General features: G+C 44.7%; 1 protein-coding gene and 1 long non-coding RNA gene across 2 annotated transcripts; one reads left to right on the top strand and one right to left on the bottom strand.

The window, feature by feature from the left end:
* Positions 1-312: 312 nt before the first annotated feature.
* On the bottom strand, positions 313-27800 carry LOC149326698 (uncharacterized). Its single transcript, XM_089563574.1, has 3 exons — positions 27684-27800; positions 16042-16161; positions 313-504 (listed from the first exon to the last, which is right to left on the bottom strand). The coding sequence occupies exons 1-3, from the start codon at positions 27798-27800 to the stop codon at positions 313-315; spliced, it is 429 nt and encodes a 142-aa protein (XP_089419700.1).
* On the top strand, positions 23719-26654 carry LOC149326699 (uncharacterized). The gene is made up of 2 exons (XR_016286570.1): positions 23719-23792; positions 26488-26654. It is a non-coding gene; the product is annotated as an uncharacterized LOC149326699 (long non-coding RNA).

The following is a 27800-nucleotide window of genomic DNA, read 5'->3' as shown; positions in this document are numbered from 1 at the left end:
CTGCATTTTATGGGAGGGTGAATTTGATGATATTTATTTCATTCCTAGTTATCTCAAAAAGCAATTTCAGCCATGTTGTAAAATCGACCCCTCCTAAACCAGATACCACAGGCGTTGCAAAATATCTGAGAAGGGCTAATCTTTGCGTTGCCACAATTCACTTCGTCGAAACATTTGGTGTCAGCGCGATGCAACACAGGCTATGTAGAACTCAAAACGGATAAAAATCGTCACGTGGTTCATTCAACGGCCACACCGTAGCGCCCACGTGCGGCATAGCTTCAAAGGTCCACCAGCGGGGCAGGGGCCGCATCAGTCGTCCGATGCGTTAACGGTGCTCCGTAGCAGCCCGAGGGGCACTCGGCGAACACCGGGCGTGTTCGGGACGACTTCGTCCTGCTCGTAGAAGTAGAAGGCTGTGGCCATAGCCACGTAGTAGAGGAACACCAGCGCCACGACGGCGACCACGAGCAGCTGCCGCTCGCGCTCCTTGGTGTCCCGGTTCTGCGTCCATCAGCAGAGGAGCCAATGATCAGACATGGGGTCAAGACCCATGGCGCAAGTGCATTGAGAGAACCTCTAAAGTGGGTCCTCCTTTCGCGTGACACATCTGAGGATACAATTCTTCTTTGCAGGCATGCAGATTGGATGACAAGGAGAGGTTGAGAAGGGGCCAATTACCACCACCTGCCTCAGGTCACATTCCAAATTCAAATTCAAATTCAAATTCTTTATTTCTGCCTTCTAAAGATACAGACAGCGGAGGCGCAGAAAAAGCTGAGAGACAGCTTGACTAAGCCGCAGCCCCCTTTCGCTTGGCAGCAGCTTGACAGCAAGGCTTTTAATACAAAAGGCAGTTGCAAAGCGTGATAACAAGTATACAATAATGAGCAGGTACAAGAGAAAACGAAAGAACATTATACAATATTGACACAATATTCACGTTGGGTAGACACAGGTAATGGCAGCAAAAAAAAAAGAGAAAAAAAAACACAAGCCAAAAAATCCTACATGCTAGCATACAAAGCACGCAAAGACCTGTTTGACGAACTGAAAAGGTCAAAATTATTATATATATACGCGTTTAGCAGGGACGGAAGAGTGAACTGCAGGCGTTCTCTACCCGAGTTAAACCGTGGGGTCGGGACTATCCATGTCTCCGCATACCTTGTTGTGTAGCTTGCATCTCGGGTATGTAAATCAGCAAGTTTACGTATGTGGTTTAAATTTCTACGTGTTACGAGTTTAAACCGGACACTCAAGCGATATTTATAGAAGTTGTGTATCTTTAGCACACCACTTTGTAGAAAGAGATCTTTGCTTGGCGAGTCCCAGGGGACATTGTAAACATGACGAAGAAACTTTTTCTGAAAAATGTAGATACGCTGAAGACAGCTAACCGTAGCTGTGCCCCACACTAGATGGCAGTAGTTTAAATAGGAGTAGAAAAGTGAATTATAGAGGAGTAACTTTACTGTTTTTGGAATGACGTATCTGAGCCGACTTATGACTCCGGTTATTTGAGCCCGTTTCGTGACAATATGGTCCGTGTGGTGTTCCCAAGACATGCTGGAAGAAAAAACTACTCCAAGGCATTTAAATTGTTCAACTATGTCTATACGCCGCGAGTTTAGTTTAATCTCGATGGGGGAAGGAAGTACTTTGTTTTTAGGACGAAATATGACAGCTTTTGTTTTCTTCTCATTTATACGCATGTATCTGGATTCGGACCACTTTTGTAATTCACTCAAGGTGTCATTGCATTACCGAACAAGGAGATCAAGATCATTTCCAGTGAAAAAGATGCTAGTGTCGTCAGCGTAGATAATAAATTTAGCGGCGGAGTTATTGTTGGAGATATCATTTAGGTACATATTAAAAAGTAATGGTCCCAATATACTACCCTGGGGAACGCCAGAAGTAACAAGTTTTAGTTCAGATGTCACATTTTCTATGCTTACAGCCTGTTTTCTATTCGAAAGATATGATTTCAGGATCATTTGAGCCAGTCCACGAATACCACAACGCTCCAAGTTTTTCAGGAGTACACTGTGGTTTACTAAATCGAATGCCTTCGAGAAGTCCACGAAGACACCAATAACAAGGGCCTTATTTTCAAACTGTGTTAGTATATATTCATTTTGTTCGAGTAGTGCTAACTCGGCAGATTTATTTTTACAAAACCGAAATTGATTAGGTGACAAAAGGTCATGTTTATCAATAAAATCAGACAACCGTGTATACAGAACTTTTTCAAAGGCTTTCGAGAAGATTGGGAGTATCGATACTGGTCTATAATTTCCTAATTCATTGCGGTCTCCTTTCTTATACAAAACCGTTACTTTGGCTATTTGCATTTTTTTAGGAAATGTGCCCGTAGTAAAGCATAAGTTAAATATATCTGCAAGAACAGGGGCAATAACTCTTATAACATGCTTGACAGGCCTCACTTGAATGCTGTCAATGTCACAGCTATGGCTGTTATTTAGGCTTTGTACGACTGATATAACCTCCTCTGTCGTAACTGGGTTCAGAAATATTGTGTCCCTATTGTAAGAGCTAAAATAGGTGTTGAAATCACTTGACGGGGTGTTATGGGCAAGGGTGGTAAAAAAGTTGTTGAAGGCATCTGCCAACTCTCTGCCGGATACATCTTTATTATCAAGCTTTAAAGCCCGCGGGGCAGCCTGTGGTTGCTCACGCCTCAGTAAGAAATTAAACCTTGACCACAACAGATCGTGGCGACCATTTTTAATTTCAAGAAATGTCGCGAAGTATTCCGCACGAGCGAGACGTAGCTTTTTTGTTAATCTATTTCTGTATTTCTTAAAAATGCTTAGGTCATCTGTTGAACGTGTGTTTAAAAAAATTTTGTACAGTATGTCTTTCGTTTTAATTTCTTGGCGCAACTCAGAAGATATCCAAGGTTTGCGAGTTTTACGCTTTATTGTACGCACTTTTAGCGGGAAAGAGGAATGGTAGAGCTGTTTAAATACTCGGAGGAACTCCTGAAACATCTGCGGAATCTTCCTTTCCTGCACTTGTCTCCTGAGAAGTCGAACGCACTGGCAGCAGATTAGGCTCTTTGTAAACAGTGGCTTGCCGACATTTTGAAAAGAGAGGAAAGAGAATATTGAATTTTTCCTACAGGAAATTAAAAATACGATGAAGGGAATCCCCGATCCGCAATCCTAGTTATTTCACTGTAGCATCGCTCCACCCCACTCACGGTTAATTGCGAACAGTGTATAAGGATAAATGTGCATTACCCAACTGCCACAGATGAGAAATCCCGATTTTTTTCCTGGAAACTGACTGCGTAATATCTCTGAAGCGGCAGCTTTAATTGGTTTTTAAGGTTTCCTAATTCGGCAGTGGTCGGGATATTGAGTAAATACGCAAGGAAGAAATAGGAGCTGACGGTCAGGTATGCATTCTGAGCAGGCTACACAAAATAAAGCTTCAAACGAGCGTCTCCTCGTGTATCGCTTAGCAGACTTTACTTGGGTTAGTAAGCCGAAAACAGCAGCATATTCTGCTATACTGGCTGCTGCATGCTCTCTACGGCCCTCTACAGAAGAACACGATTAATTTTCGCGCCGCTGGCTAGGGGCCTAAGTAGAACAGAAAACAGGGCGAGTTGGTGAAGGTTCAACATTATGTACAGCGCGAAAAACTAAGACAGGGGAAGAAACACGCAAACAAACGAGCGCTGACTATCAACTGAAAATTTTATTAGGAAACTCGTGGTTATAAAGGATTCAACCCAGCACGCGCAGGCGCACAAAGCCTGAAACAACAAAACAACAAAAACAGCAAAACCGAAACAGCAAACCAAACCACACGTGTGCATTAGCCTCATTGCACTGCCGCAGTACTATCAAGATATTCCAGTTCTACCTGGTGCAACGCCACCGAAGGTTTTGCAACGCATGGAATGCGCGATGTGGCGATCAGATACGCCTCTCCTATTTCCCGGCACTTCTGATCTCTGTGCCTGAAGACAACGTCCGCACGCCCCAAGTCAGGAGTACACACGCTGTCATTTTCCTTACTGCAGTTACGGCAGTGCAGAGCGAGATTAGAAGAAGCGGCAGACGTCCCCAGCGACCTCTCGTGTTCTCGCAGGCGGACGTTGAGGCACCTTCCAGTCTGCCCATAATAAATTTTCCCACATGATACAGGTATTCTGTACACAACGCCCATGTTGCACGGCACGTATCTGTTGGCGTGTCTGACAGCGCATGCTCCTGCAATGGGCCTCGACTCTTCCATCCTTCTCCTGACCGCGGCACAAATCTTGCCAACCTTATTTCTAGCAGTAAAAACCACTTGTATGCCAAACCTGCCTGCGACTTTCTTTAGACGATGGGAGACCCCATGCAGATATGGAATGGGAACAATCTTTTTGTGGTCGGAACTTTCCTGGGCTTTTTGGCAACCCCCTTTGATCTTCACCAAGAGCCTCTCCGCCAGACGCGCGAGGCTCTGTACCGGAAAGCCAGCCTCTTTGAGCCTAGAAACCTGTGCGTAGAAGCTTTCCTCTACAAAGTGTGGGCAGGACTTCTTCAACGATGACCCAAGCCACGAGTCTGGTCATTCGAGGCTTGTTAAAGACGGCATAGCAATGTCATGCCTTGGGTCATCGTTGAAGAAGTCCTGCCCACACTTGGTAGAGGAAAGCTTCTACGCACAGGTTTCTAGGCTCAAAGAGGCTGGCTTTCTGGTACAGAGCCTCGCGCGTCTGGCGGAGAGGCTCTTGGTGAAGATCAAAGGGGGTTGCCAAAAAGCCCAGGAAAGTTCCGACCACAAAAAGGTTGTTCCCATTCCATATCTGCATGGGGTCTCCCATCGTCTAAAGAAAGTCGCAGGCAGGTTTGGCATACAAGTGGTTTTTACTGCTGGAAATAAGGTTGGCAAGATTTGTGCCGCGGTCAGGAGAAGGATGGAAGAGTCGAGGCCCATTGCAGGAGCATGCGCTGTCAGATACGCCAACAGATACGTGCCGTGCAACATGGGCGTTGTGTACAGAATACCCGTATCATGTGGGAAAATTTATTATGGGCAGACTGGAAGGTGCCTCAACGTCCGCCTGAGAGAACACGAGAGGTCGCCGGGGACGTCTGCCGCTTCTTCTAATCTCGCTCTGCACTGCCGTGACTGCAGTAAGGAAAATGACAGCGTGTGTTCTCCTGACTTGGGGCGTGCGGACGTTGTCTTCAGGCACAGGGATCAGAAGTGCCGGGAAATAGTAGAGGCGTATCTGATCGCCACATCGCGCATTCCATGCGTTGCAAAACCTTCGGTGGCGTTACACCAGGTAGAACTGGAATATCTTGATAGTAATGCGGCAGTGCAATGAGGCTAATGCACACGTGTGGTTTGGTTTGCTGTTTCGGTTTTGTTGTTTTTGTTGTTTTGTTGTTTCAGGCTTTGTGCGCCTGCACGTGCTGGGTTGAATCGTTTATAACCACGAGTTTCCTAATAAAGTTTTCAGTTGATAGTCAGCGCTCGTTTGTTTGCGTGTTTCTTCCCCTGTCTTAGTTTTTCGCGCTGTACATAATGTTGAGGGGCCTACCCTCAGAGTTGTTTTTTGAGCACATGGGCTGAGCTCTTTACGGATACAGGAAGAGGAGGCTTTTGACACTGGGTCGCATAGACTGGCTGCCAGACATCATATGCGAAAAAAGGCCCGCCTTTCCACCCGAAATATTACAGCTCCTTTTTTACTCTGTGGCAGCCACAGTAGGTCGTAAAGGTGAATGCTGCATTTTTTTTTTTTTTTTCAGGGACCCAACAAAATTTGTTTAAGGGTCCCGACCACTATAAGCTGTTACACATGATGTAGACGACAGCAACAAATAACAAATAAGGCAACTATATAGCAATAAGCATGTTACAGCAGTAGGCACTGAATACTAGTGAAAACATGCAATAAACATATTATAATTAGAAAAAAATACAAAAAAGCACTAAAGAATGTACACTAGGTTGAGCTTAGTAGAAAATGTTTTAATTGTTTTTGAAAGGCATGAAGTGTAGGTGAAATTTGAATGTTATAATCAAGACTGTTCCACAAATGAGGACCCGTAAATTGCAACGTTTGCCGGCCATAATTTGTGTGTATGGTAGGAAGCAAGAGCCGATGTCTTGTAGTAGACGTGTTGGTGCGTAGTGAGCGATGAAGACGTACTGTAGTTAAATTGAGTGTGTTGTGAAATATCTGATAAATTAAGGAAGCGGTATTGTAAGTTACTAGGTCGTATACACTTAGGATACCAAGAACGGCAAATAATTCATCTAGATGAGTATGCTGAATGTTTTGCGCGACAATTCGAAGAGCTCTTTTTTGAAAAACATATAAGGGGGCGATGTGAGATGAATATGTGCATCCCCAAACAGATATACAGTAATTAATATGTGAATGGACAAAGGCGTAATAAAGGTTAACAAGTACATCAACGGGGAAAAAATTTCGGCATTTGGAAAGTGCATGCAGGCCGTATGAGGCTTTTTTAATCACTGAACGGACGTGTAAATCAAACTTGAGATAATTATCTATCACAATACCCAAAAATTTTGTGTTGTTAGCATGGTGAATAGGCCGGTTATTGTAAATTACTTCTGTATGCTGAGAAACAATTCTTCTGCCAGAGTGAAAAAGGATAAAGACGGTTTTATTAGGATTAAGGTTGATTGCATTCGCCATGCACCATTTATGTACATTTTGTAATTCTTTATTTACTTTTCTAATCAGGGCACTTTCATCGCGATCTGCTAATACTAAAGTCGTGTCATCAGCATATAATACAGTTTGGGCATAAGTTAATTGGGAAGGCAAGTCATTGATATAAAGTAAAAAAAATAAAGGTCCCAACACAGAGCCTTGGGGAACCCCGACATTAATCACCTTTGCACTCGACTGTGAATTTCCGAAGAAAACAACCTGATGACGGTCCGTTAGGTAACTTTCAATGAGTGTTAGGGGTGTGCCGTTGACGCCGTAACCAATTAACTTTTCTTTAAGAATACTGTGATTTAGAGAATCAAAGGCTTTGGCGAAATCGATAAATATGCCTGCTGCTAGGGAACCTGAATCAATAAACTTCCTAACTATGTCAACAAAGGTCGAAACGGCAGTTGTTGTGGAATATCCTTTTCTGAACCCAAATTGGTAGGGTGACAGAATACTATGTTTTTCTAGGTAGCTGTTAAGTCTTGCTGCTAACAGTTTTTCAGCGACCTTGCTGAAAAACGGTAATATTGATATTGGCCTGTAATTCTGGATGTTATCTTTTTCTTTTGACTTGGAACCTGAGGTTGTAATGCATCTAACATGCGGTGGGTAATTACTGCGTTAAAGTATCCTGAAATTATGACGGCTATCCTACGTGCTCATAAAATTCAGTTAGAGTGTTGTCGTAAAGGTGCATTAAAGAGCTTGCGGGAAAAGTTTGTTTTCACTTTTATTTTCATTTTTGAGTTTCCATGAATAAGTAGTTTCAGTTACAGACAAGATAGCAGTGAATTAAGCGCACTGAAATATGAAAATGCCGGAGCAGTCTTTGCTTTCCCGTGACAGCTGCCGCAGGGTGATGCGCCCCACTGCCTGCCACGGCGGAAGCGCACGCTTTGTTTCCTTGCTTCTGGTGCGTCGGTGATCATTGTCTCCGTCTGCCGAAGGTACCGCGTCTGCCCCACTCGCCAGCTTTTCAATCCCGCGTTATCAATAGATCTACACTTTCTCGTGAGACCTGTGGGACGCCATCGCTTCTTGTCGCAAGTGTTGTTCGATTCGCGAGCAAACCATACATTTTCGAACACAGCGAGAGAATATAGCGAAAAGTAGGACAGGACAAAAGAAGACACGAACAACACGAGTGCTAACTTTCAACAAAAGTTTATTTCCCACATGCAACATATTTATACACCAAGGACACGTCATCAATTATGCTAACAGTTACGTTGCCTCAGAAACAAGAGTTCTTTATCACATAAAAAGATAGTGGGAGTGCTTACACATTTCTCTCCCGAAGCATTTATCCTTTCAGCTTCAATTATTAATCACGTGGTCATGTTTAGCGTTAAAACGCTTAAGCCAGAACAACCGTTCAGGGCTATTATTTCTGAAACTTGCACATGGCAGAAAATTGTTTCCATGTATTTGCAAGAAAAGTTGAACCTTTTAAGGAATGACGATCCTTTTGCTGTTAAGAATTTTGGTGAAATCATAGAGTTTGTGCGGAACTAGCATGGGGACAATATTAACGCGTTTTCAGTAGATATTAAGGATCTATATTATTAGTTACCAAATGAGAAAGTACTCGCTGTGTTGAGGGCAAGCTTGAACATTTATAAACGGGAAAGGAAAACCATACCTCCAAAAGGACGGAATATGTATCGGGTCATGCTTAGCCCCGGTTTTAAGTAAGCCGTTTTGTTCCCAACTTGGCAAGACTGTTCTAACCATCAAGACATTTTAACCATCATGAAGGATTGTTTTGACCGACTTGTTATAACCACAGAATTTCCGGTAAATTACTATCAGGTTTTTAGACCTCAACTTCACCTTTCATCCTAATCAAATTTGCTGGGTCTACCAGCCTCGTAGTAACAAGCATGCATTACCATATTATTCTGCATATTCCAAACTCGTAAAAAGAGCCATCGTCGATATGTGTTATAAGAACTCGCTGAGAAAATCATGTGCACACAGGCTGCATGAAAGTTTAAAGGAGTAGACCATAAGGCTGACTGATGGTGGGTACCCCGCCAGTGTCCAGGTGTCTGTTGCCGAGAAGCTTCTAAGAAAACTGAATAAAGGTCAATGTCAATAGCCCTTGATGCTCGGTGAAAGGAAGCGCTTTATTGTATTGCCATATTTGCATAAAATTTATCATAAGCTGAAAAGAATTGGACAGCGGGCAAACGCAACTCTCGTATTCTCGGCACTTGAGAAACTTCCCTCGTTGTCCAAGATTTGGAAAAGCAACAACAACAGAACAAGTGGATGCAAGACTCGTCATCAGAAGCCGTACGTGCCATGCATTGAAGGTGTCGTGTATAAAAGATCGCCATCATGTGGGGTCGAGGACATCGGCCAGACGAGGAGATGCCTCAATCAGGGCTTGATGGAACACGCACGCGACGTCAAGAACGGGAAAGGGAAATCATTTGTTGACCACATTCGTTCATGCGAATCTAAAACGTGCAAACCATTTTTTTTTTGTAAAAAAAAACTGCTGTGCTGGCAAAAAAAAGGAACATTACCACGCAGTTAATAATTGAAGCTCAAAGGATAAATGCTTCGGGAGAGACACGTGTGAACACTCCCTCTATCTTTTTACGTGATAAAGAACTCTCGGTTCTGAGGCAACGTAATTGTTAGCACATGTGATGACGTATATTTTGTGTCTAATTATGTTCCATGTTGAAAATAAAATTTCGTTGGAAGTTAGCGCTCGTATTGTTCGTGTGTTCTTGTGTCCTGCCCTACTCTGCGCTATATTCTCTCGCTGTGATCATGCACCAACAAGCCCAAAAGCTACGCTTTCGAACTACATTTTTTTTAAAGCACTCCGCTTATTACTACGTATTATAGCAGAACTTTTTGCTGGGCTAGTTGGTCCACTCTGACATTGGTGAAAACAGCCCGAAAGAAGAAGCCCGAAGGCGAAACGAGGAAGTGACAGGAAAGAGCGCTCTTTCCTGTCACTTCCTCGTTTCGCCTTCGGGCTTCTTCTTTCGCGCTGTTTTCACCAATGTTACTACGTATTACTCCGCCGATACCTAGCGGGAAGTCGTCATACGAATGGCTTAAAGGCACTTATCGCGTTGGTTATTTTTGAACTGAGCCCAAAGGAGGAAAAGGAGGGACCTTCGAGAAAGGGGAAGTGTGATCACCGACGCACCAGAAGCAAAGAAGCGAAGCGTGCGCTTATGACGTAGAGGCAGTGGGGCGCGTCATCGTCAGGCAGCAGTCTCGCCAAAGGAAAGATTCCTCGGGTATCTTAAGTTTCGCAGGTTTAATTTGCGGCTGAGTTGCGAATGACTGAAACTTTCTAGTCATGGAAGCCCAAAAAACAAACATAAGCGAGAACGAAATTATCCAGAACGCTCTATAGTGCACCTTCCGGGTAGAGCCCTTACGTAAAACCTATTTAAAGTATACGTTACGTACTTTAAGAACTACGATATCGCCAGTGCTTGTATATTTACTTCCACGAAATGAGTTGCTCTCTGTGAAAGATTAGGATACATCTAAGCACTTTTAGCCGAAATTAAATGAGAAAGCTAAACCAAAGCCAACTTTAAAAATGAAAGTTGTCACATAAAAATAACGAGGCCGCTACGACGACACTGTTTTCTCAATTTTAATCCCACTCACGAACACACCGTCACATTGATATCCACTTCGACGACCCTGTTCGTTTCATAGTAATGATGTGAGGCCAACTATCAAAGAGTGCTAGATTATGTAATAGTGAAAGGTTAGACCTTAGGTGGCGATTGCTTCCGTGCATGGCACCAGTTTCACGAAGGATAGAACATTCTCAGTCCATTTTACTCAACGTGCACACCAGGCACGAAGGCTATGGACTTAGGGAAGAAAGATGGGGAGGGTAGTATACGAGGGCTTGATATGCCTAAACAGGCTGATCTGGTTGGAGCGCAGATACGAGGGGGTACCCAAAAGAAACCGGACTAATTTTTTGAGTCGGCACAGCTTCTGTGGTACCGCGTTTTGCCGCTAGGAGCGCATAGAAGGAACATTTCAGAGTCAGTAAGCCGAATGCCGTCGCTGAAGGAGGTCAGACTACTTTAGGCAGAATTTTAGAGTGACGACTGTTTTGTGTGCGTGTCGTTTTTGCAATGGCTGATTTTCGTGAACAGCGTGCGCCGGTGAAATTCTGATTTTTTCTCGGAAAAAGTGGAACGGAAACTCTTGAAATATTCAGAAAGACGTTCAAGGACGATGCTATGGGGACAACTCAAGCGTTCCTGAATTGAATTCTGAATCAAAGCAACAGCCATGCCAATGGAAAACTTCAAATTCACGTCGCCTCAAGAAAGCTCGTCAGGTGAAACCAAACCTCGAAACAATGCTGATTTGTTTTTTCGACGTGAGAGGAATCGTCCATTCAGAATTTGTTCCGCAGGGTCAGACAGTTAACCAGGCTTTCTGCTTGGATGTTTTGAAAAGATTGGGCAACAGTGTTCGGTGGAAGCGGCCTGATTTGTGGCAGACGTGTGACTGGTTTTTCCACCATGGCAATGCCCCTGCTCACACAGCCCTGTCTCTACGACAAATTCGGACCAAAAATGGCATGAGCTCTGTTCCTCAACCCTCATACTCACCCGACCTTGCTCCGTGCTACTTTCTTTGTTTCCTAGAATGAAAAGACAGGTGAATGGAAAGCGTTTCGCTGATGTTGCTGAGGTGAAGAAAAAAACGACGGAGGGACTGTCAAGCATCACAAAAGAAGAATTTAAACAATGTTTTCAAAAATCGAATGAAAGATTCGACAAACGTATGATTGCAAGTGGAGAGTACTTTGAAGGATATTGAAGGTCTGTGCTGAAAATGTGAACAAATAAGTTCAAACAAAAATAAGTCCGGTTTCTTTTGGGTACCCCCTCGTAGAGGAAGTCTTCAGTTCTCAGTGCCGGCATTGTTCACATAGACTCCAAGGACAATAGAGGCACATTTTGCACACACGCCTGTGCGCATATGGTTTTTTATTTTCATTCTCTTCTACCTTACAGCTAAGCTTTCTGTGTGCGTCGGATTGATACATTCCGAAAACAAGTTCAACAGTTCAGCGGTCCGCTTCTGACATCGCGAAAAGTTAATATATAATACTACTTATTATTACATCCAGCCTGCTCCAACGGATAGTTCAATACCGCCTAGGGTGCGCCTGCACATAAATTTTATGAGTTTATAAAATGCGAAGAACTTAAGGCACTGCACAAGGAACATATGGTGATTTATCACAAAGTTGTCAGCTTTTCTCTATGAAGTTTTGTTGCTTCCATTACTTCCAGGAGGCATATGATAATTCGAGACCACACACATCGCTCACGGCGTGACAGTACACAGGTTTACAATAATTTTACCAATGCGTTACGCTCTGCGCGATGACACCTTGAGGGTCCCACGCCGACCGCGTTGCACACTTCTCCATTTAGCTTTACGGGGGCTGACGTACTGTGCTAGGTATAGCCGCAGCGACTGGGGAAAAATACTGCACCGCCAACTGACTAATCGACTTGAAATTACTTGAAATCTGGGCCGAGGATGCTCAGCGGAAAAAAAACTGGTGGTTGTGCTGAGTGTATTACCGCATTTTTATTAGGAAGACAGAATTAAAAATGGGGGAACAGAGGGGAAAATATTGCCACACTCCTGGGCACTCTCGTGGTGCCGTCTCCCGGCCGAACTTCCTTAACCGCTATACTGGCTAGCCTTAGCCATGGTGGCGGGCAGGGCTTCTTCTTCATCGTCTCTTCATCGTCTCTTCTCGGGAGTCCGCTGCTGCCTGGCGCTGCACAGTAAAACGTGTCCTGGCCATCCCGACTGTCTAGCCGTGAGAATATGCACATTTTTACATGCACCTGAGCAAAGTGGAAGTAGCCTAAAGAAGAACAGCTACTCTGTATAAGACGGAAGCTGATAGTCAGCATGCCTCTGCTTTAATTGTAAGCACTCAACTCAACGTCATAGCATGAACAATAATGTGCGGGAATAGCATCTGAAAAATAACTACTCATATAAGCCTAAAAAAAATATTCCCCTAAGCTGTACGGTCCCATACAGATGCGACACAAGACAACATCAGTAGAAAAAACTAAAAACTACAGAGAATGTTTACTGCATTAGAATCGGAGCTAAAGCGCGGATTTGGGCTACGTAGAAGACGACGGCGAGCAGGCAGTGCCTTGGGACGAAGCAGAGGAAAGTTGATGAAGACGACGCTCTCCAATGCAGAGCGCGAGAGTGTGGTGCAGTTTAACACAAGGCGTGTTGGTGGCGGCGATAACCTAGTGGTCTCGCAGAGCGGCCCTTAAAGGAGATCTGTTTGCGCAGCCACGCTTGATCGACTCCCAGTGATGGATATTGATTCAGTTTCTTTGTCTCCCTTTCATGGTTTGACCTCTAACTCAGCTGCAGATCAAATTTACACGGTCCGCGACTGAAGCCCTTGGTCTCGCAGTGAAGCTTTTTCTTCAATATAGTACATGCTTAGTTCCGTACGCAACCTGGAGATCGCACTTAATCTGTGCCTCAAGGGCATGATGCGATAGTCTTAATGGGTTAATGCCCTTATATGAGGAAACAGTCATTCCATACTTTACTAGAACGCTGGAAGTCCTTATTCCACTCCTGGCGCAGTGCGCCAAGAGTTTAGCAATGCGGTCATGTGCTCTAGATGGCACAGCTGTTACCTAGGTGGCACTCCTAGTTTGACTCTGTGGAGATTTTTCGCGGAAGCTTTCGTCGCCACAGCCGCGAACGACGACGACGTCGGGTTTTCCGCTGAACGGGACCCTCAGCGCTGTCGCGTTGGAAGGTTGTCACGGGTTCGGCGACTAGTCGACATCATCGCAGAGTCCGGACAATGAGGGGGTGGCCGTTTGATGCCCGGCGTAGCCGGTAAGCAAACGCAGTGACTGAGACCGAGGCGTGTTTAAGAGGTAACAACAACAAAACAACGTTTATAGTTTCGATTGAACAATGCGGCAGCTTTTACAGACACATAATTTACATTCTACAAAACAATTGCGGAAAGCACATAGCAGTAAACACACTGAATTAAGTTATACACTGAATATTCCTACACAGTTCAGAACACAAGTGAGAGGCCAATTAGATACAGTCGATCAAAAGTCAGAAGGTGAACAAACATACAGTAAACCGGGAAGCGCGGCTGCAGTCCATCCCAAACACGCAGTCAGTGCGGCCCCCGAAGGCGACGTCCGTCCAGGGCAGCTTGCGGTTTTGAGGATGCGGTGCGGCGGCTCGGAGACCCGGGAGTTCGCGGCGGCAGCGTTTCCACCGACGAGCGGACTGAAGTTCGTATCCATACGGCCCCCTTTTAAAGCCCTCGGGCGCTAGCGAGCGAGCACTCGCGGCGCCACAGCGTCGGCGTCGAAAAAACAAAACACCAAAAAGCGCGACGAGAGCACGTAGCACCTACACTTTGACTCTGCATGGCCGCCATCTTGGAGGAGGAAAAAATTAACGCACAACTAAAAAGAAGCCCCAGGCTTCGACTCTCGATTCGGTGACCTTGGAAACGCAAAAAACTAAAACACAACCAAAAAGCCAGTCACGTAGGCCGCAACTTCTTTCCCGCTAATGGTCAGCTCTAGACCGGCAGTTTCGGGGACGAGTTTGAGCCGCCTCCGCTTTCGCAATGCGAGGGGTTGTCTACATAACTGAAAAAAGCGTGCATGCATTCTTGCTCTTCCCGAGACACATACAAAGAAACGCGGACGCATTAGTTTTATACAAACAAAAGTAATTTACAGGTTGCCGCCACTTCTGTGACAAAGGTCCATCGGAAAGGCGCTTATTCCGCTCATGGCCTCCGTGTATGACTTGCGTACAGTTACAAAGAAACATTAAGCTTAAATATACAGCAAGTGGCATCACTTTAAACGTTATCACCAGCTTCCACTGTATTCCCTCGAATGATACCTACACTCCAAAGGACGGGCCATGTTGAAAAAGAAATATCGAGGAGACAGCACAATCTATGAGCAAAACTATTGTACGTAATACTGACGTTATTAAAAAAATTATGGTCGATATGAGTAGTTAGCTCGAATGCCAATTACGTGCGCTAACAGTTCGGTTATTCGTTTGGCTCTGGTGACCAGGACCAGTGTTCCCAGAGGGCAGCTGCTCGGATAGCAATAATAGGTTAATGTCCATATATGCGGAATTGGTCATCCTCTCCATTCATAGGTACCTGAGAGTATTCCTACCATTCCTGGCGCTGTGGGGCAGCGGTCAAGCTAAGATGCGCCACTGCTTTTCTGTGTGTGTAACTTCTGTCTGCGTCCGTGTCTTTTGCGCTGTTTTAAGCACGAACCACACAATGGCCCGCACATCTACCCTTGTACGCTTTTCTCTGGCAGAGGCTGCCATCAATACGACTTGGGTTGCTTGGCTTAGTGTGGCTTCCAGACCAGCCCCTTACGATTGAATGAGGTGCCGCCTTACACGGTGGGCAGGTTTTTGGGTGTATTAGATATACAAGATTGCTCACCTGAGATTTTAGAAAAATTTTTAAAATAGGCATTTTGGCTTACAAGAGCGCTTTTTTGGCATAAAATTCTCAGAGGTGCAGTTCATCATAATACACGTAAGATGTGCTAACTAGCAAGCTGGTTCTCTAATATTGAATAGTAAACTTTTTAACTATCACTGCTCTGTTCCTTAATTATTGAGCGGTGTGTAGCCCAGGGAAGTTAATATCCAGGTAAGTTTTAAGAATTCAGAAAACACCGTTACCCTCAGCGCTGTGGCCCAACCAATCCCGGCCCTGTGATATGGTAGCGCATGAGCGCAGTGACGCGCTTTTATATTCATATTTCGCGGGCTTTCTATAAATGCTGCAATAAATAACCACATAGGAGATACACGGTTGCAAAAAAAAGTGCATCAGTTCTTTCTTACCCCTGTCCAACTTATGGTAACGCACGTGACCCTAAACTGAATCATAGAAAATTTGCATAATTAATCCTGTAATCATAAAATATCCGCAGAGTTGCATTACGGAGTCACTCGCAGCCTGAGTCGCTTTCGGGTGAAAACCTGGGAAAATGAAACCAAACAGTGCAAAAATTTCCAGTAGGTAAAATATTCAAGGAGGCGTTCCTAATCGGCCCATTTAAAACATTACAGCCTGAAACGATAAATATCTCCAGAACACACATGCAACCGTCGAGATTGCATACACCGTTAAGATGGCCTTTTCTGTTGTTGGAAACTTTGTCGCAAGCCCAGCTGGGAGAGCAGAGTGAGCTCACCAGCAGGTCTTGCTCCTTGTTCTGGGCCTCGACCAGGAGCTCCCTCAGCGTGGGCTGCCTGCGCTCGCGGGCCGTCTTGGGTCGGAGCAGTCCGATGATGCGCAGGGGGGCCAGGGAGAGCTGAGGGGAACGCAACGGATTCAACTTTTACTGAGTAAGGGGGAGATTGGCACAGCATAGAAGGCGTCCGCGTGCCGGCTAAACTATTCATTTATTCATTTACAAATACCTTGCAGGCCTCCGGAAAGGCATTGTGTAAGAGGGGTCAGATATAGAAGTTTGTGTAAAATAGGTTAGAAACAAAAAGCCTAGTAAAAGTGTAGCAAAACAGACAAAAACAAGTGAGATCAGATAACATATCGCTGTTCACAAAAAATTAGTAAAGGTACAAGGCCCGTCATGGAACAAAAAAATGGGGGAAATACACAGAGTTACACGAAAACAAAAAAAATTCTCTGCCTCTCCCGTAACCGAGAGTAGAGTAAGCATGAAATGTTTACGGGCCTAATGTCATCTCGGTGGACACCCGAACCGCACCGTACAGGAAGGGAGGAACGCCACCACCCGTTCAGCGCGATGCCTTGCCATTTGAACGCAAGGTTTTTTGAGGAAAGTAAATGGCGCAGTAATTCTCTGTCATCTCGGTGGACACCCGAACCGCACCGTAATGGAAGGGAGGAACGCCACCACCCGTTCGGCGTGATGCCTTGCCCTTTGAACGCAGCGCTTCTCCCCCGGATCACGTATGACAACGAAGTGTAACGTTGCATTTATGTGCTTTTTGCACGCGTTATTAGAAATCGGAAATTATAATTCCGTGCATTATCAAACCCACAGCTCCACTGATATCTTGATAAACATTGAGAAGGCACTGGCAGCAGTTATTTTTTGTCTCGTTTGGAGACCAACCGGCGCTTGCATGCCGGTCGCGTAGGAGAGCTTAGAGAGTCTCGTTAAATCTCGTTAAGTCTCGTACGGTGCCCGGATGTTCTCGTTTCAGAGCCCGGATGACTGGAATTCAGTGCCCGGATGAGTGGATTTCAGTGCCCGGATGAGTGGATTTCAGTGCCCGGATAACTGGAATTCAGTGCCCGGATAACTGGAATTCAGTGCCCGGATGAGTGGATTTCAGTGCCCGGATGAGTGGATTTCAGTGCCCGGATGATGGCTCTCGGTCTCGGCGTGACGTCACCACACTGCCGACAACGGGAGCTAAAAGCATTTCATGCTTAAAAAATCACTTCAGGTATACGTGACGGCAGCAGCGCCTGAACAGATCCAATGAGGCAAAAGTCTCAAGCAGCTGTAAAGAAAGCTATATAAATCATGATTATATAAATGACGTGCTAAGCATTATCAACGAAGGGTTTGAGTAGATGTTCGCAAAAGGTGTCATGATTACGCTGGAGGGTGATTCAATCCGGAAGATCGTTCAAGAGGCGGATGGCGCGGAGGAGTGACGAGAAGTTGAAAGCACTAGTGCTGCCATAAATGCGGGCATAGCTGTACTTATTATGTAATCTATGTGATAAGTAGGAGGGACGTTGTACATGGGCTGGCGGTGAATCAGAGGCATGGATGTATTTATAAAAGATAGATAAAATGGCAATGTCGCGACAAATATGGTAACGATTCTTCAGGTCAAAGGGATACAAAACTGCGACAATTTCAAAGCATTTCAAAGACCATGTCTGAAGAGCAACTAGGATAAGAGAATTGCGCCGTAGTGCTTTCATGCGGGGGAATTAGTATTGCGCTGCCTCCGTTTCTGCCGTAAACAACTGCACATGCGCATACCACCCAAATGGAACTTGTACTCGGACTTTTGCGGACTGTACTGCTGTTCCGAAACACTATTTATACATTGCCTTATTATTAGTAGTAGTTTACAAGTCGAATAGTAGTGTACTGCGATGACAGTGTGGGAACATAGTAAAGTCTTCCAGTTTTTCAAAACGGAAGACACCCGGCAGGCATGTGAGTAAAAGATCGCGCACGCATGACGGAAACCCACAGCCACCGAAACCATGGAGCATAGGGGTTGTCTTTTTCTTAATTTGTACTTTATCATCAAGTGCAATATTATATAAGCAAAATAAAAAAACAACCACTTGCCGCCAGTGGAATCCGAACCCACGACCTCATTATTAATAATCTCTGATGGATGAAAAACAACTAAGAAAAACAAAGACATCCCCTATGCGCCTTGGTTTTGCTGGCTGTTGGCTTCCGACACGTATGCGAAATCGAGCACCTATTTTCCCTTCATTTGTATTCTAAAGAGTGCGCAGGTACTCACGGATTCGTGCTTGACGAAAGGTAGGCAGCTAAGTGCAAAAGTGTAACGATAAACAACACGCTTTAAAGGAATGAAGAAAGTAGCCATGAATGAAGGTGATATATTCGGTGCGGTTTGAAATTAGGGGTCATCAGTGCTCATATGTGGAAGCGACGCAAATGGAGATATAGTATTCCCTGTACTCTCTCGTCCCTTGCCGATGCTGGTTCCGAAATGCTAGAATTACAGGAAATGTGTGCGTGTTATGTTGTTTGCCCCTCCTTCTTGGGCCTCATAGGCCTGCAGTATTTTGAAATAAATAAATAAATAAAATAAAGCAGAATTGTCCACCACGCAGAATACGCCTTGGCGCGCTCTTTCTGCCAAGATTCTTGCCGCCCACACCAGGCTTTGACGAGCAAATGTAAAAAAACCAGCGAGTCATTACAACGGCTAGTATAGAGTGTTAACCGTGTCGGAACCGCACTGGACGAGACAAGATAGAGTGCAAGGAGTACGACAGGCGAAGCGCGAAACATTCAGCTGAAATTTGTTACTGGAAGGGTAAGAAAAAGAGAGGCAAAGAGAGGCATTGCAAAGAGAGGCATTTGCAAAGAGAGGCATTTGGAAGCCATGCCGATTCAGCGCTGTGAACAAGTCCTGGCCGCATTTGGAAGATGCCAGCTTCTACAGCCAAGTACAGTGCCTTTCAAGCGCAGGGTAGTAGTCATCCCTGTTGGCATCTTCTGCCAAAAACCTCTTGAGCAAAGCAGTTAGCGTGCCCCAATCAAATCGACTGAAAGGAAGTGGCTGTTATCCTGTACCTTCACGGAATTTCCGACAATATTGAAAAGACCCGCGCGAGGGCTGGCCCCAGTGTGATTTTTTTACACCAGGAAAACTCTCTAGAATATGCAAGAGAGTAAATTCGGAACACACGACAGTCGTTTGTTCAAATCGTGAGGTGCTCGAAGAGTGCCGTCTAGTCCATACCGCTGGCCTTTTGTAAAATGTATATTGCCCAGACTGGGAGGTGCCTCAAACGCGAAACACGTTGAAAAGAAATAGGCAGCAGATTGATTGAATACATTCGAACATGCAGCAATTGCAATCCGCCCTTGCACACAACTCAGTGTTGCTAAGGTGCAAGACCCAACTAGGAAGTGAGATAATAGAAGCTGATGAGATTGAAAATCCTACAACCGCGTTTGTCAGCAATCCCTGTTTTTATTTAGAACAAGAGCTCAAATATCAAGGGCAGCAATAGCAGTGGAACTTTGCAATCCCACTCTTTGAATCATGGGATATCAATTTAACTTAAATGTTCGCGTGCGAATTTATTTATATCACTTTCTTCATACGATCAGCTGCTGTATAAAAGCAAGTGATTTGTCCATAAAGGCCCGAGTTGTTAGCTAGCGCTCTCTCCTGAAGAGTTTGTCCCTTCCTGTGCTCAATTTAAACTCTAAAAACTAATTCCAGTAATCCACCTACTAGCCTGCAAAAACGTTCTCACAAAAATGAGAGAACATGAAAGACAGGCAGTATATAAAAAGTCTCCCTAAGCTGAAAGGCGCACTCTTACGAAGGGGCAACAAGAGCTGCCAGGCAATACATTATAACTATGAAGCTAGCTATGGTCAGTGCCACCTAAATCCACCGTAAAAACATCCTAACCACAGCAGTTGTGTCCACTTCTTTTCCCTACCAGTGCTGATTTTGTCAAGACCGCCAACCAGCTACCCCACCAATATACCTTGTTCATTGTCACGTGCTGTGAAGCGAAGCAAGTCGTATGTGAATTGAACCAGGCTGAGCGAGCGAAAGAATTACAGATGTTACACTTGAAGGAAAAATTGTCAAGACAAGGGGAAGAAATTTAAGACACGTGTAGCCAGGTCACACACAAAACTTGGCTGCGGAACTGCCTTTCCAAAAGTGCAATGGAACAGAACGTTACCAAATTTTATGTCGATAGAGTGCATGTCATGCCGGCCGGCTTATATATCTTCGATTGTGCTCCCCTTATAAAAATGGTCTATAGACTTTCTATAGGCTTTTTATAGACTCTATAGACATCCTATAGAGTCTATAGAGACTGTCTATCCTATATAGACTGTCTATAGACAGTCTATAGAAAATATATAGACTAAAGTCTATAGCTGCCTCAATTTCCTTTTGTCTATAGACTGTCTATAGACTCTCTATAGACTAAAGTCTATAGCCGCCTCAATTTATTTTAGTCTATAGACGGCCTATAGATTCTCTATAGACTTAAGTCTATAACACCTCAATTTCCTTTCGTCTATAGACGGTCTATAGACACTCTGTAGACTAAAGTCTATAGATGGCTCAATTTCCTTTTGTCTATAGACGGTCTATAGACTATCTATAGACTAAGGTCTATAGCTGTCTCAATTTCCTTTCGTCTATAGACGGTCTATAGACTCCCTATAGACTGAAGTCTATAACTATGTTCATTTCCTTTCGTCTATAGACGGTCTATAGACTCGCAGAACTTTTTGCTGGGCTAGTTGGTCCATTCTGACATTGGTGAAAACAGCGCGAAAGAAGAAGCCCGAAGGCGAAACGAGGAAGTGACAGGAAAGAGCGCTGACTGACAACTGAACTGACAGTTGTCAGTCAGCGCTCTTTCCTGTCACTTCCTCGTTTCGCCTTCGGGCTTCTTCTTTCGCGCTGTTTTCACCAATGTCAGTATAGACTCGCTATAGCCTAAGGTGCCTCAATTTCCTTTTGTCTATAGACTCTCTATAGACTAAAGTCTATAACTGCTTCAATTTCCTTTCGTCTATAGACGGTCTATAGACTCGATATAGACTAAGGTCTATAGCTGCCACAATTTCCTTTTGTCTCTAGACGGTCTATAGACTCTCTATACACCAAGGTCTATATTATCCTGAATTTCTTTTTGTGTATAGACGTTCTATAGACCAAAGTCTATAGCTGGCTCAATTTTCTTTTGTCTATAGATTGTCTGTAGACTGTCTATTGACTGAGGTCTATTGCTGCCTGAATTTGCTTTCGTCTGTAGACGGTCGATAGGCTCTCTATAGACTACGGTCTATACCTGCTTCAATTTCCTTTCGTCTATAGACGGTCTATAGACTCCCTATAGACTACAGTCTACAACTACCTCAATTTCCTTTCGTCTATACAGTTTACACTATAGATAGTCTGCTGTCTATAGACCAGTCTATAACAATTCTAATTTTATCTAACAATGTTCGATACACTGACTTTCGACTAAGTATAGAACAATGTCAATTTATTTTTGCACTGCATGCTGTGGGGACCTGATCTCGTAATCGCAACTATGCCGGGAGTCCTGCACCTCCTTCGCTATTACGGAAATTAAAAAGTATTGCGTGAGGACATTACAACACCCTCCTGTATATAGTTTTCAGGAGCCTTGACAAGCTCCTTTTCGTTATATCGTGACGTATATTGTCAATACAATTAAATATTTAATGCTAACAAGTAAGCCGAGGAAAGGCAGCCGTTCTTGGAGTAAGGGCGCCTGTCACGGCTCCGAAAGGAGCGCGAGGCACCTTCCCGAACCGAGGCAAAGGGGTTGGAGCTTTGACGCCCAGCGGTAGCCGGTTTATGTTCAGCGTCGTGAATGAAGATAGAACCACGAAGGCAGTTTCTGAAAATAGGATATATTCACGGTATCATCCGCAGGAGAATCAGACACAAGCATTTACAAAAGGTTAAGATAACACAGTACAAGCTATTACTTGGTACACGTATCTATAAGTAACGGACAGGAAACAGTGATTACCAATACAACAGTCAAATTTGAACTAACAGGTCACATGCAGGTTGCACACAGATATCGAAAATTACAGAATAGGAGTGAAGGGAAAGTTCACAGTCAATTAGGAAACGGTCCAGCGAGCGCGGCGGCAGTCCACTCACAAAGACGACGCAGAAGGGGAGCTCTCGAAGGTGACGGTCCTTCCGGAGTCCTGTGGCGTTCTTCGGAGTGCGATGCGGCGGCGGCTCGGGGAGTCCGGAGTGCTCGGAGGCGAGAGGCGCACTAATGTTGTGTCCGACTCGGGTTCTTGTCCAGCCGTCGGTTGTCAACGCACAAGGCACTCCCTCCCATCCAATAATTCACTCTAAGGGACAGCCCCCATAAAACAAATACCCATAAGCGCACCAAGCAGTCGATACACAAAGGACGGAGCACGTAGGCTCCGCTCCTTCCACTATGCATGGCCGCCATTTTGAGGGTGAAAAAAAAAGTAGGACAACCAAAAGAATGGTCACGTACGCCAACATCTTCTGTCCTGCAAGGGGGCACCTTGCAGGCGAGGAAAGTTAAAAAGTTGAAAAGGAAGCCCAAAGCTTTGGGCCTGTTAGGGGTGACTTTGAGCTCGAAAACCTAACACATATACACAACAAGCCGGGTGTGCTTCCCCGCTCGCGCACTGCGGGGGGGTCTGCCTAACTGGACGGAAACTAACACGCGAAGACGACGCGCACGTACTCGCGCTCTTGCGACGATCGACCAAGGCACAGACATACAGGATACATTGACCTGTGATATCAACAAACTCTAGAACTTACATATGCTTAATTACCCGAAATTGAGAATATACAAATGCGTACCACTTTTGTGACAGCGCCGCAAACTGTACTACATGTAAAGAATACGCTGTCCCTTAAAGGAACCGCTCGACACAATTCCATTCCATCTTTCGATCGTTACTGTCCAACGCGCTGAAATCAGAAACATTTCATCAACGCTTCTACATTTCTCTTTAAAACGTGCTGAAAATAAAGAGGGAAAGACGGGTGTGGGAATTCAAGGAAGCGCCCATCCCTTAGAAACACCTCAGAATAGTCTCAAGGAGCCTGGTCTTCTGTGCGATTAACATCTCCCATTTATACCTTTGCAGTTTGTATTCACCGACGCAACAATCACAAGTGCACCGACGCAACAATCACAAAGCCAGTATTTTTTCGTTCCTACCCTTGCACCTGTTGCTTCGGAGCCGATGACACGCTGATGTCGAGCATTTCAGTTTTCTAAACACGAACACACGCTAAAAAGACGTTATGCTATGCAAAACTATAATTATTATTTGATAATTGTACCATATACTATTCGGTGGGAGATGCGACGCGTATACGGTCAAGCAGGTAGATTTCGGTTCTGTTTTCACAAAAACAATAAGCTTTTTAGAGGGTAAGCGAAGAATTTACGCTTATAAACCAATTGCCTTCTGTGGTCTTGGATATCAGATCAAGCTGCACACGGCAAGAGTGCGAGCGATAAAGATACGACCGTGATATGGGTTTCTGTTTCACGTTTTACCGTTTTACCGCGAGACGGCGGAAAATCATTCGGGCTGCAAACAACCCTCTGCGCGGCTGCGTCGGTGGCGTCGGCGTTTTTTTCGCTGATTACGTTTTCTTCAAAATCCAGCTTCATCGTCCGCTTACGGTAAGTCTATACGTTTATATTTTATTCGTTTGGTCTCCTAAACCACTCTAAGCAGAGCTGTGTGTGCAGAACAGATTATGTGCGCAGTGAGAAACGTCCTATCTTCGTTTCTAAGGCCGAAGCCATCGGGTTCTCGACTAATTCCGCTTATCTCTGTGCCGCTGTCTTTACTAACGCGCGGAAAGGCAGTCTGTGCGATGCCCATGATGATAAGCCGTTCCTCGCGAGCTGTTTACTAGATTTTTCGTGTTTCAAGGTAGATGCGCGGCCAGAAATGTCGTTTAGCCTGTGAATGACGGCCGAAATGAAACTGTGCGTTAGTTAGCGCCGTGTGAGCTCAATTTACTTTGCACCTCCGAAAACGTACTTACATACAGTCTCGTTCAGTGGTGGATTACATTTCTTTTCTAATCTTTGTGTTATCGCCTGTGTGGACCTTGGAGTGCTGTTCTTTTTGAGGTGTGCATTTCTTGCTACGTATGGACGCTCGCTCGGTGCGCGTCGTGGACGCCGACGTTTCAGCAAAGGTGTCTTGTAACGCTACAGACTGGAGCGCGAGACGCTTGTCAAAGTTGTAGTCAAGCGGCGCTGGAGGAATGCGTATATGTGATAGTATAAAATTCTTTGCCGGCGCGAATGGCCGGCGTGCTCAAACACCGCGAAGAACCCACGAGCTCCATCCTGTCTCCCCTTCGTTGCACACGTACGGATTCCTCCATGTCTGTCATCAGAGCCGTTGGCCGCCGCCGCTGGCCTGCGGGCACTTCATTTTGAAAGCTGCGTAAAGGTCGGCTCGACAAGAGGTGGCTTACATTTCGTTCCGAGTGGTTCGTTCATGAATCCCGCTCACGCTTGCACAGATTTCTAGAATACCATTTGCGCGAGAGGCAAAGTATGTGTTTCTGATTTCAGACTGCTACGTTACGAAAGCGCCGATGTAATTCGCCGCTTATTTGCGCCTAAAATTAAATTAAGCTCTCGTGTTATTATAGCTGCGCCTATTGAAGGCGTTAATTGTTTCATTGAAATACTTCCTACTTTGAGCGCGTTCAATGCTTTAGTTGATTTTTCTAGCAGCGTTGGGTTAGGCTACCTCAATGCAAGAAAGACACCTCTTTACTGCGCTCTTGGGTCTGCACTTGAAGGAAAAACTAAGTGAATTTCAGACAATATTTTATCATGACAGTAATTTGTTGTCTCAAACTCGCGACTGCTTTTGAAACGGCGCAGCTGCAGCCTCCGTGTGCTGTATGAGTTTTCTGAATAATGAGCGCGGCATGGAAGCGCTGCAACCCGCTTGTTTCTAAGAGCGCGCGCAGGTGTATGAGTATGCAGTTCCATCTCTGTGCTTCAAGTTATAGGCGCAAATCTGTGGTGAACTGGTTGCTTCTACCTGCTGGTTTTGAATAGCTTGTGCCCGTTTGAGTATCGGCTTACGTACACCCGGCCAAATCTTTAACTGGCTCTGGTGTTGCATCGATAAATGCACCTTGCAAAAAAGGTGCCTTTTGGCTACACTGCTAGCATATTCATGTTGTAATTTGACACGTGAGATGGCATTTCATAGTTCCTTTTTGTTAATATAACGTTTCAGTGGAGTACTTGCGTGTTTAGATCAAAGTTATCAGAAATATTCATCGTCTGCCGCTACGAACAGCCGAAACAAGCGGAATACGCAGCAGTGGTTCTGGTGGCGCATTTGCATGCACTTACTCTGGGTGAACGACTTGTCCGCCATGGAAGGAGTGGTAGTTTACCCAGAGGATGAGGCCATATGGACCACATCCATTGCTGCGTATGCCGCTTGTTTCAGCTGTTCGTAGTGGCAGACGAATATTTCTGATAACGTTGATCTAAACACGCAAGTACTGCACTCAAACAATATATGAACAAAAAGGAACCACGAAATGACATTTCACTCGTCAAATTACAGCATGAATATGCCATCAGTGCAGCCGAAAGGCACCTTTTTTACAAGGTGCATTTAGCGATGCAACACCCGAGCCAGTTAAAAATTTGGCCGGGTATACCAGGCTTCACGCAGGGTATTTTGAAGCGCTTCTTCTATAACGGTTATAAGAATAAATTCTCCAATATTCTCCTTTTTCGATCCCTGTGTAAGGTGCACTGAATCTGTATTTTATGGAGGTGGCATTCTTAACAGCTCCTTGCGAGTCAATGCAGATATGTGGCACAATTGTTCTAAGTGTTCTGTTAAAAATAATGTAAAAGGTTTGCCATACAGAAATCAGTATCAGTACTGGATTCAGAGTAGAGTGCTCCAGGGATTATGGGTCTTTGTTCCAATGTTTTATGAAGACACTTATAATCTGTCGTGTATTTACTGAAACGAATGCGCCGGCATGATAGCTCAGTGGCTATCATGTTCGTCTGGCGACCTGAAAGATGCAGGTTCGATTCCGGCCTAGGCTGTCCCATTTTAATAGAGGCAAAATGCTAAAGACCTGCGTACTCTGCACAGGTGGCCGAAATTATTCCGCAGCCTTTCACTTCAGCGTCTCGTAGCCTGTGTCGCCTTGGGTCTTTGAACCCCATAAAACCAAACCAAAAAATCAAGATTGCCTTTGTAGAATGGCATAGCCAGGATATGCCTTGCATTGTAAAGCACATGTGTAGAGATGGAATGGGAACTTTTTTGAGTTCCTCAGTTATTTTTTTCCTTTGTGCTGTACAGGTGAATATGCCCGGATGATTGACTGCAGACAACAGGCCGCAAGAATGCTTCTGAGGAAACTAGCCGGACTGTTACTTTCAACATTTATGTTACTGTGGTGCATTATTATGGTCCATGTATTGCATATTCCCAGCCTGGATAGCTTGGAAATAAAACTAAATTTGTAAGTATATTGATTGTGTCATTTGTGAACTCTGTCTGGTGACCTTTTTCAACGGTTGTAGACTGTCTATAGGCAGTTTATAGATAATGGTCTGCTAATAGTTTAGAAGACAGAGGTCTATAGACTGTCTATAGACAATGGTCTATAGCACTTCCAGGCCACACACCTGTGGAATGTCTATAGACAGTCTATAGACATATGTCTACTGAACCAGTAGACTTTTGTCTGTAGACTGTCTATAGACAGTAATCTACAGGAAGTCTATGGCCATAAGTCTATAGGTCGTCTATAGACAAGTGTCTATAGACAGTCTATAGACAACTCTATAGGAAATGCATGACCATAAGTCTATAGATAGTCTATAGACTGTCTATAGACCTTTGTCTATAGACTGTCTATAGACAAAAGTCTACTAAAAGTGTATGGCCATAAATCTATAGACAGTCTATAGACCAGTCTAAAGGATTTGTCTATAGACAGTCTATAGACTTCATAGACTAAAGTCTATAGACAGTCTATGGACTTTCTATAGAAATTTTTATAAGGGTCATGCGTCTAACTTTTCTTTTCGTTTATTAAAAGGACAAATAATAATTTTTGATGAGCTGGTTGTGTCGCCCTCTGAGTCCTGAATTCTCAGTTTCTCAAGCTTTTATTACCAATGAATTTCAGTGCGGTCCCCGTAAGGTAGTCTGTTCTTATTTAGGGAGCGCGGTAGCAGGAAGTTAGTAAACATTTTGCTTTAATGTGTTATTGATACGACTGCGTAATATAGTAAGCAAAGGGGTTGGCAGTCTCCATCTGCTTTTGCCCACCCATCTCAAACTCTAAACCTGCATCCTTTCGGTATTGCGGAAGCGCTTGCATGCTCCTCCAAGCGCTTGCTTAGCCGTTGGGGGGAAGCTCTATACCATGTAGTGAGCATTATTGCCAACAGCATGTGGGCCTGGGAAACGTCCTAACGCATGCAACTAAAAATGATAGGAAACTAAAACGCTGCAAGAACAAGGTACCACCATCTCTGCCTGCTTACCTTGCGCAAACGAAGGAAGGGCAACTCCTCGGGTCTCTTGACGTGGAAATGGGTACGCTGTTTCGTTTTTCTCGAGTCATTCGAGAGCTCCGCCATGTCAAACTTGACCGTATCCAT

The sequence above is a fragment of the Amblyomma mixtum genome, chromosome 10 (genome assembly GCF_055824585.1).
Source record: "Amblyomma mixtum isolate Tamu chromosome 10, ASM5582458v1, whole genome shotgun sequence".
NCBI lineage: Eukaryota > Metazoa > Arthropoda > Arachnida > Ixodida > Ixodidae > Amblyomma > Amblyomma mixtum.
This window is presented reverse-complemented; position numbering and strand designations above follow the sequence as displayed.

Excerpts from the sequence above, each read along its gene's own strand:
- LOC149326698 (XM_089563574.1), bottom strand. The coding sequence starts at position 27,800 with ATGGATACGGTCAAGTTTGACATGGCGGAGCTCTCGAATGACTCGAGA. Across the intron at positions 16,162-27,683 it reads CCTTCCTTCGTTTGCGCAAG|CTCTCCCTGGCCCCCCTGCG; the intron begins GTAAGCAGGCAG and ends CGTTCCCCTCAG. Across the intron at positions 505-16,041 it reads ACAAGGAGCAAGACCTGCTG|AACCGGGACACCAAGGAGCG; the intron begins GTGAGCTCACTC and ends TGATGGACGCAG.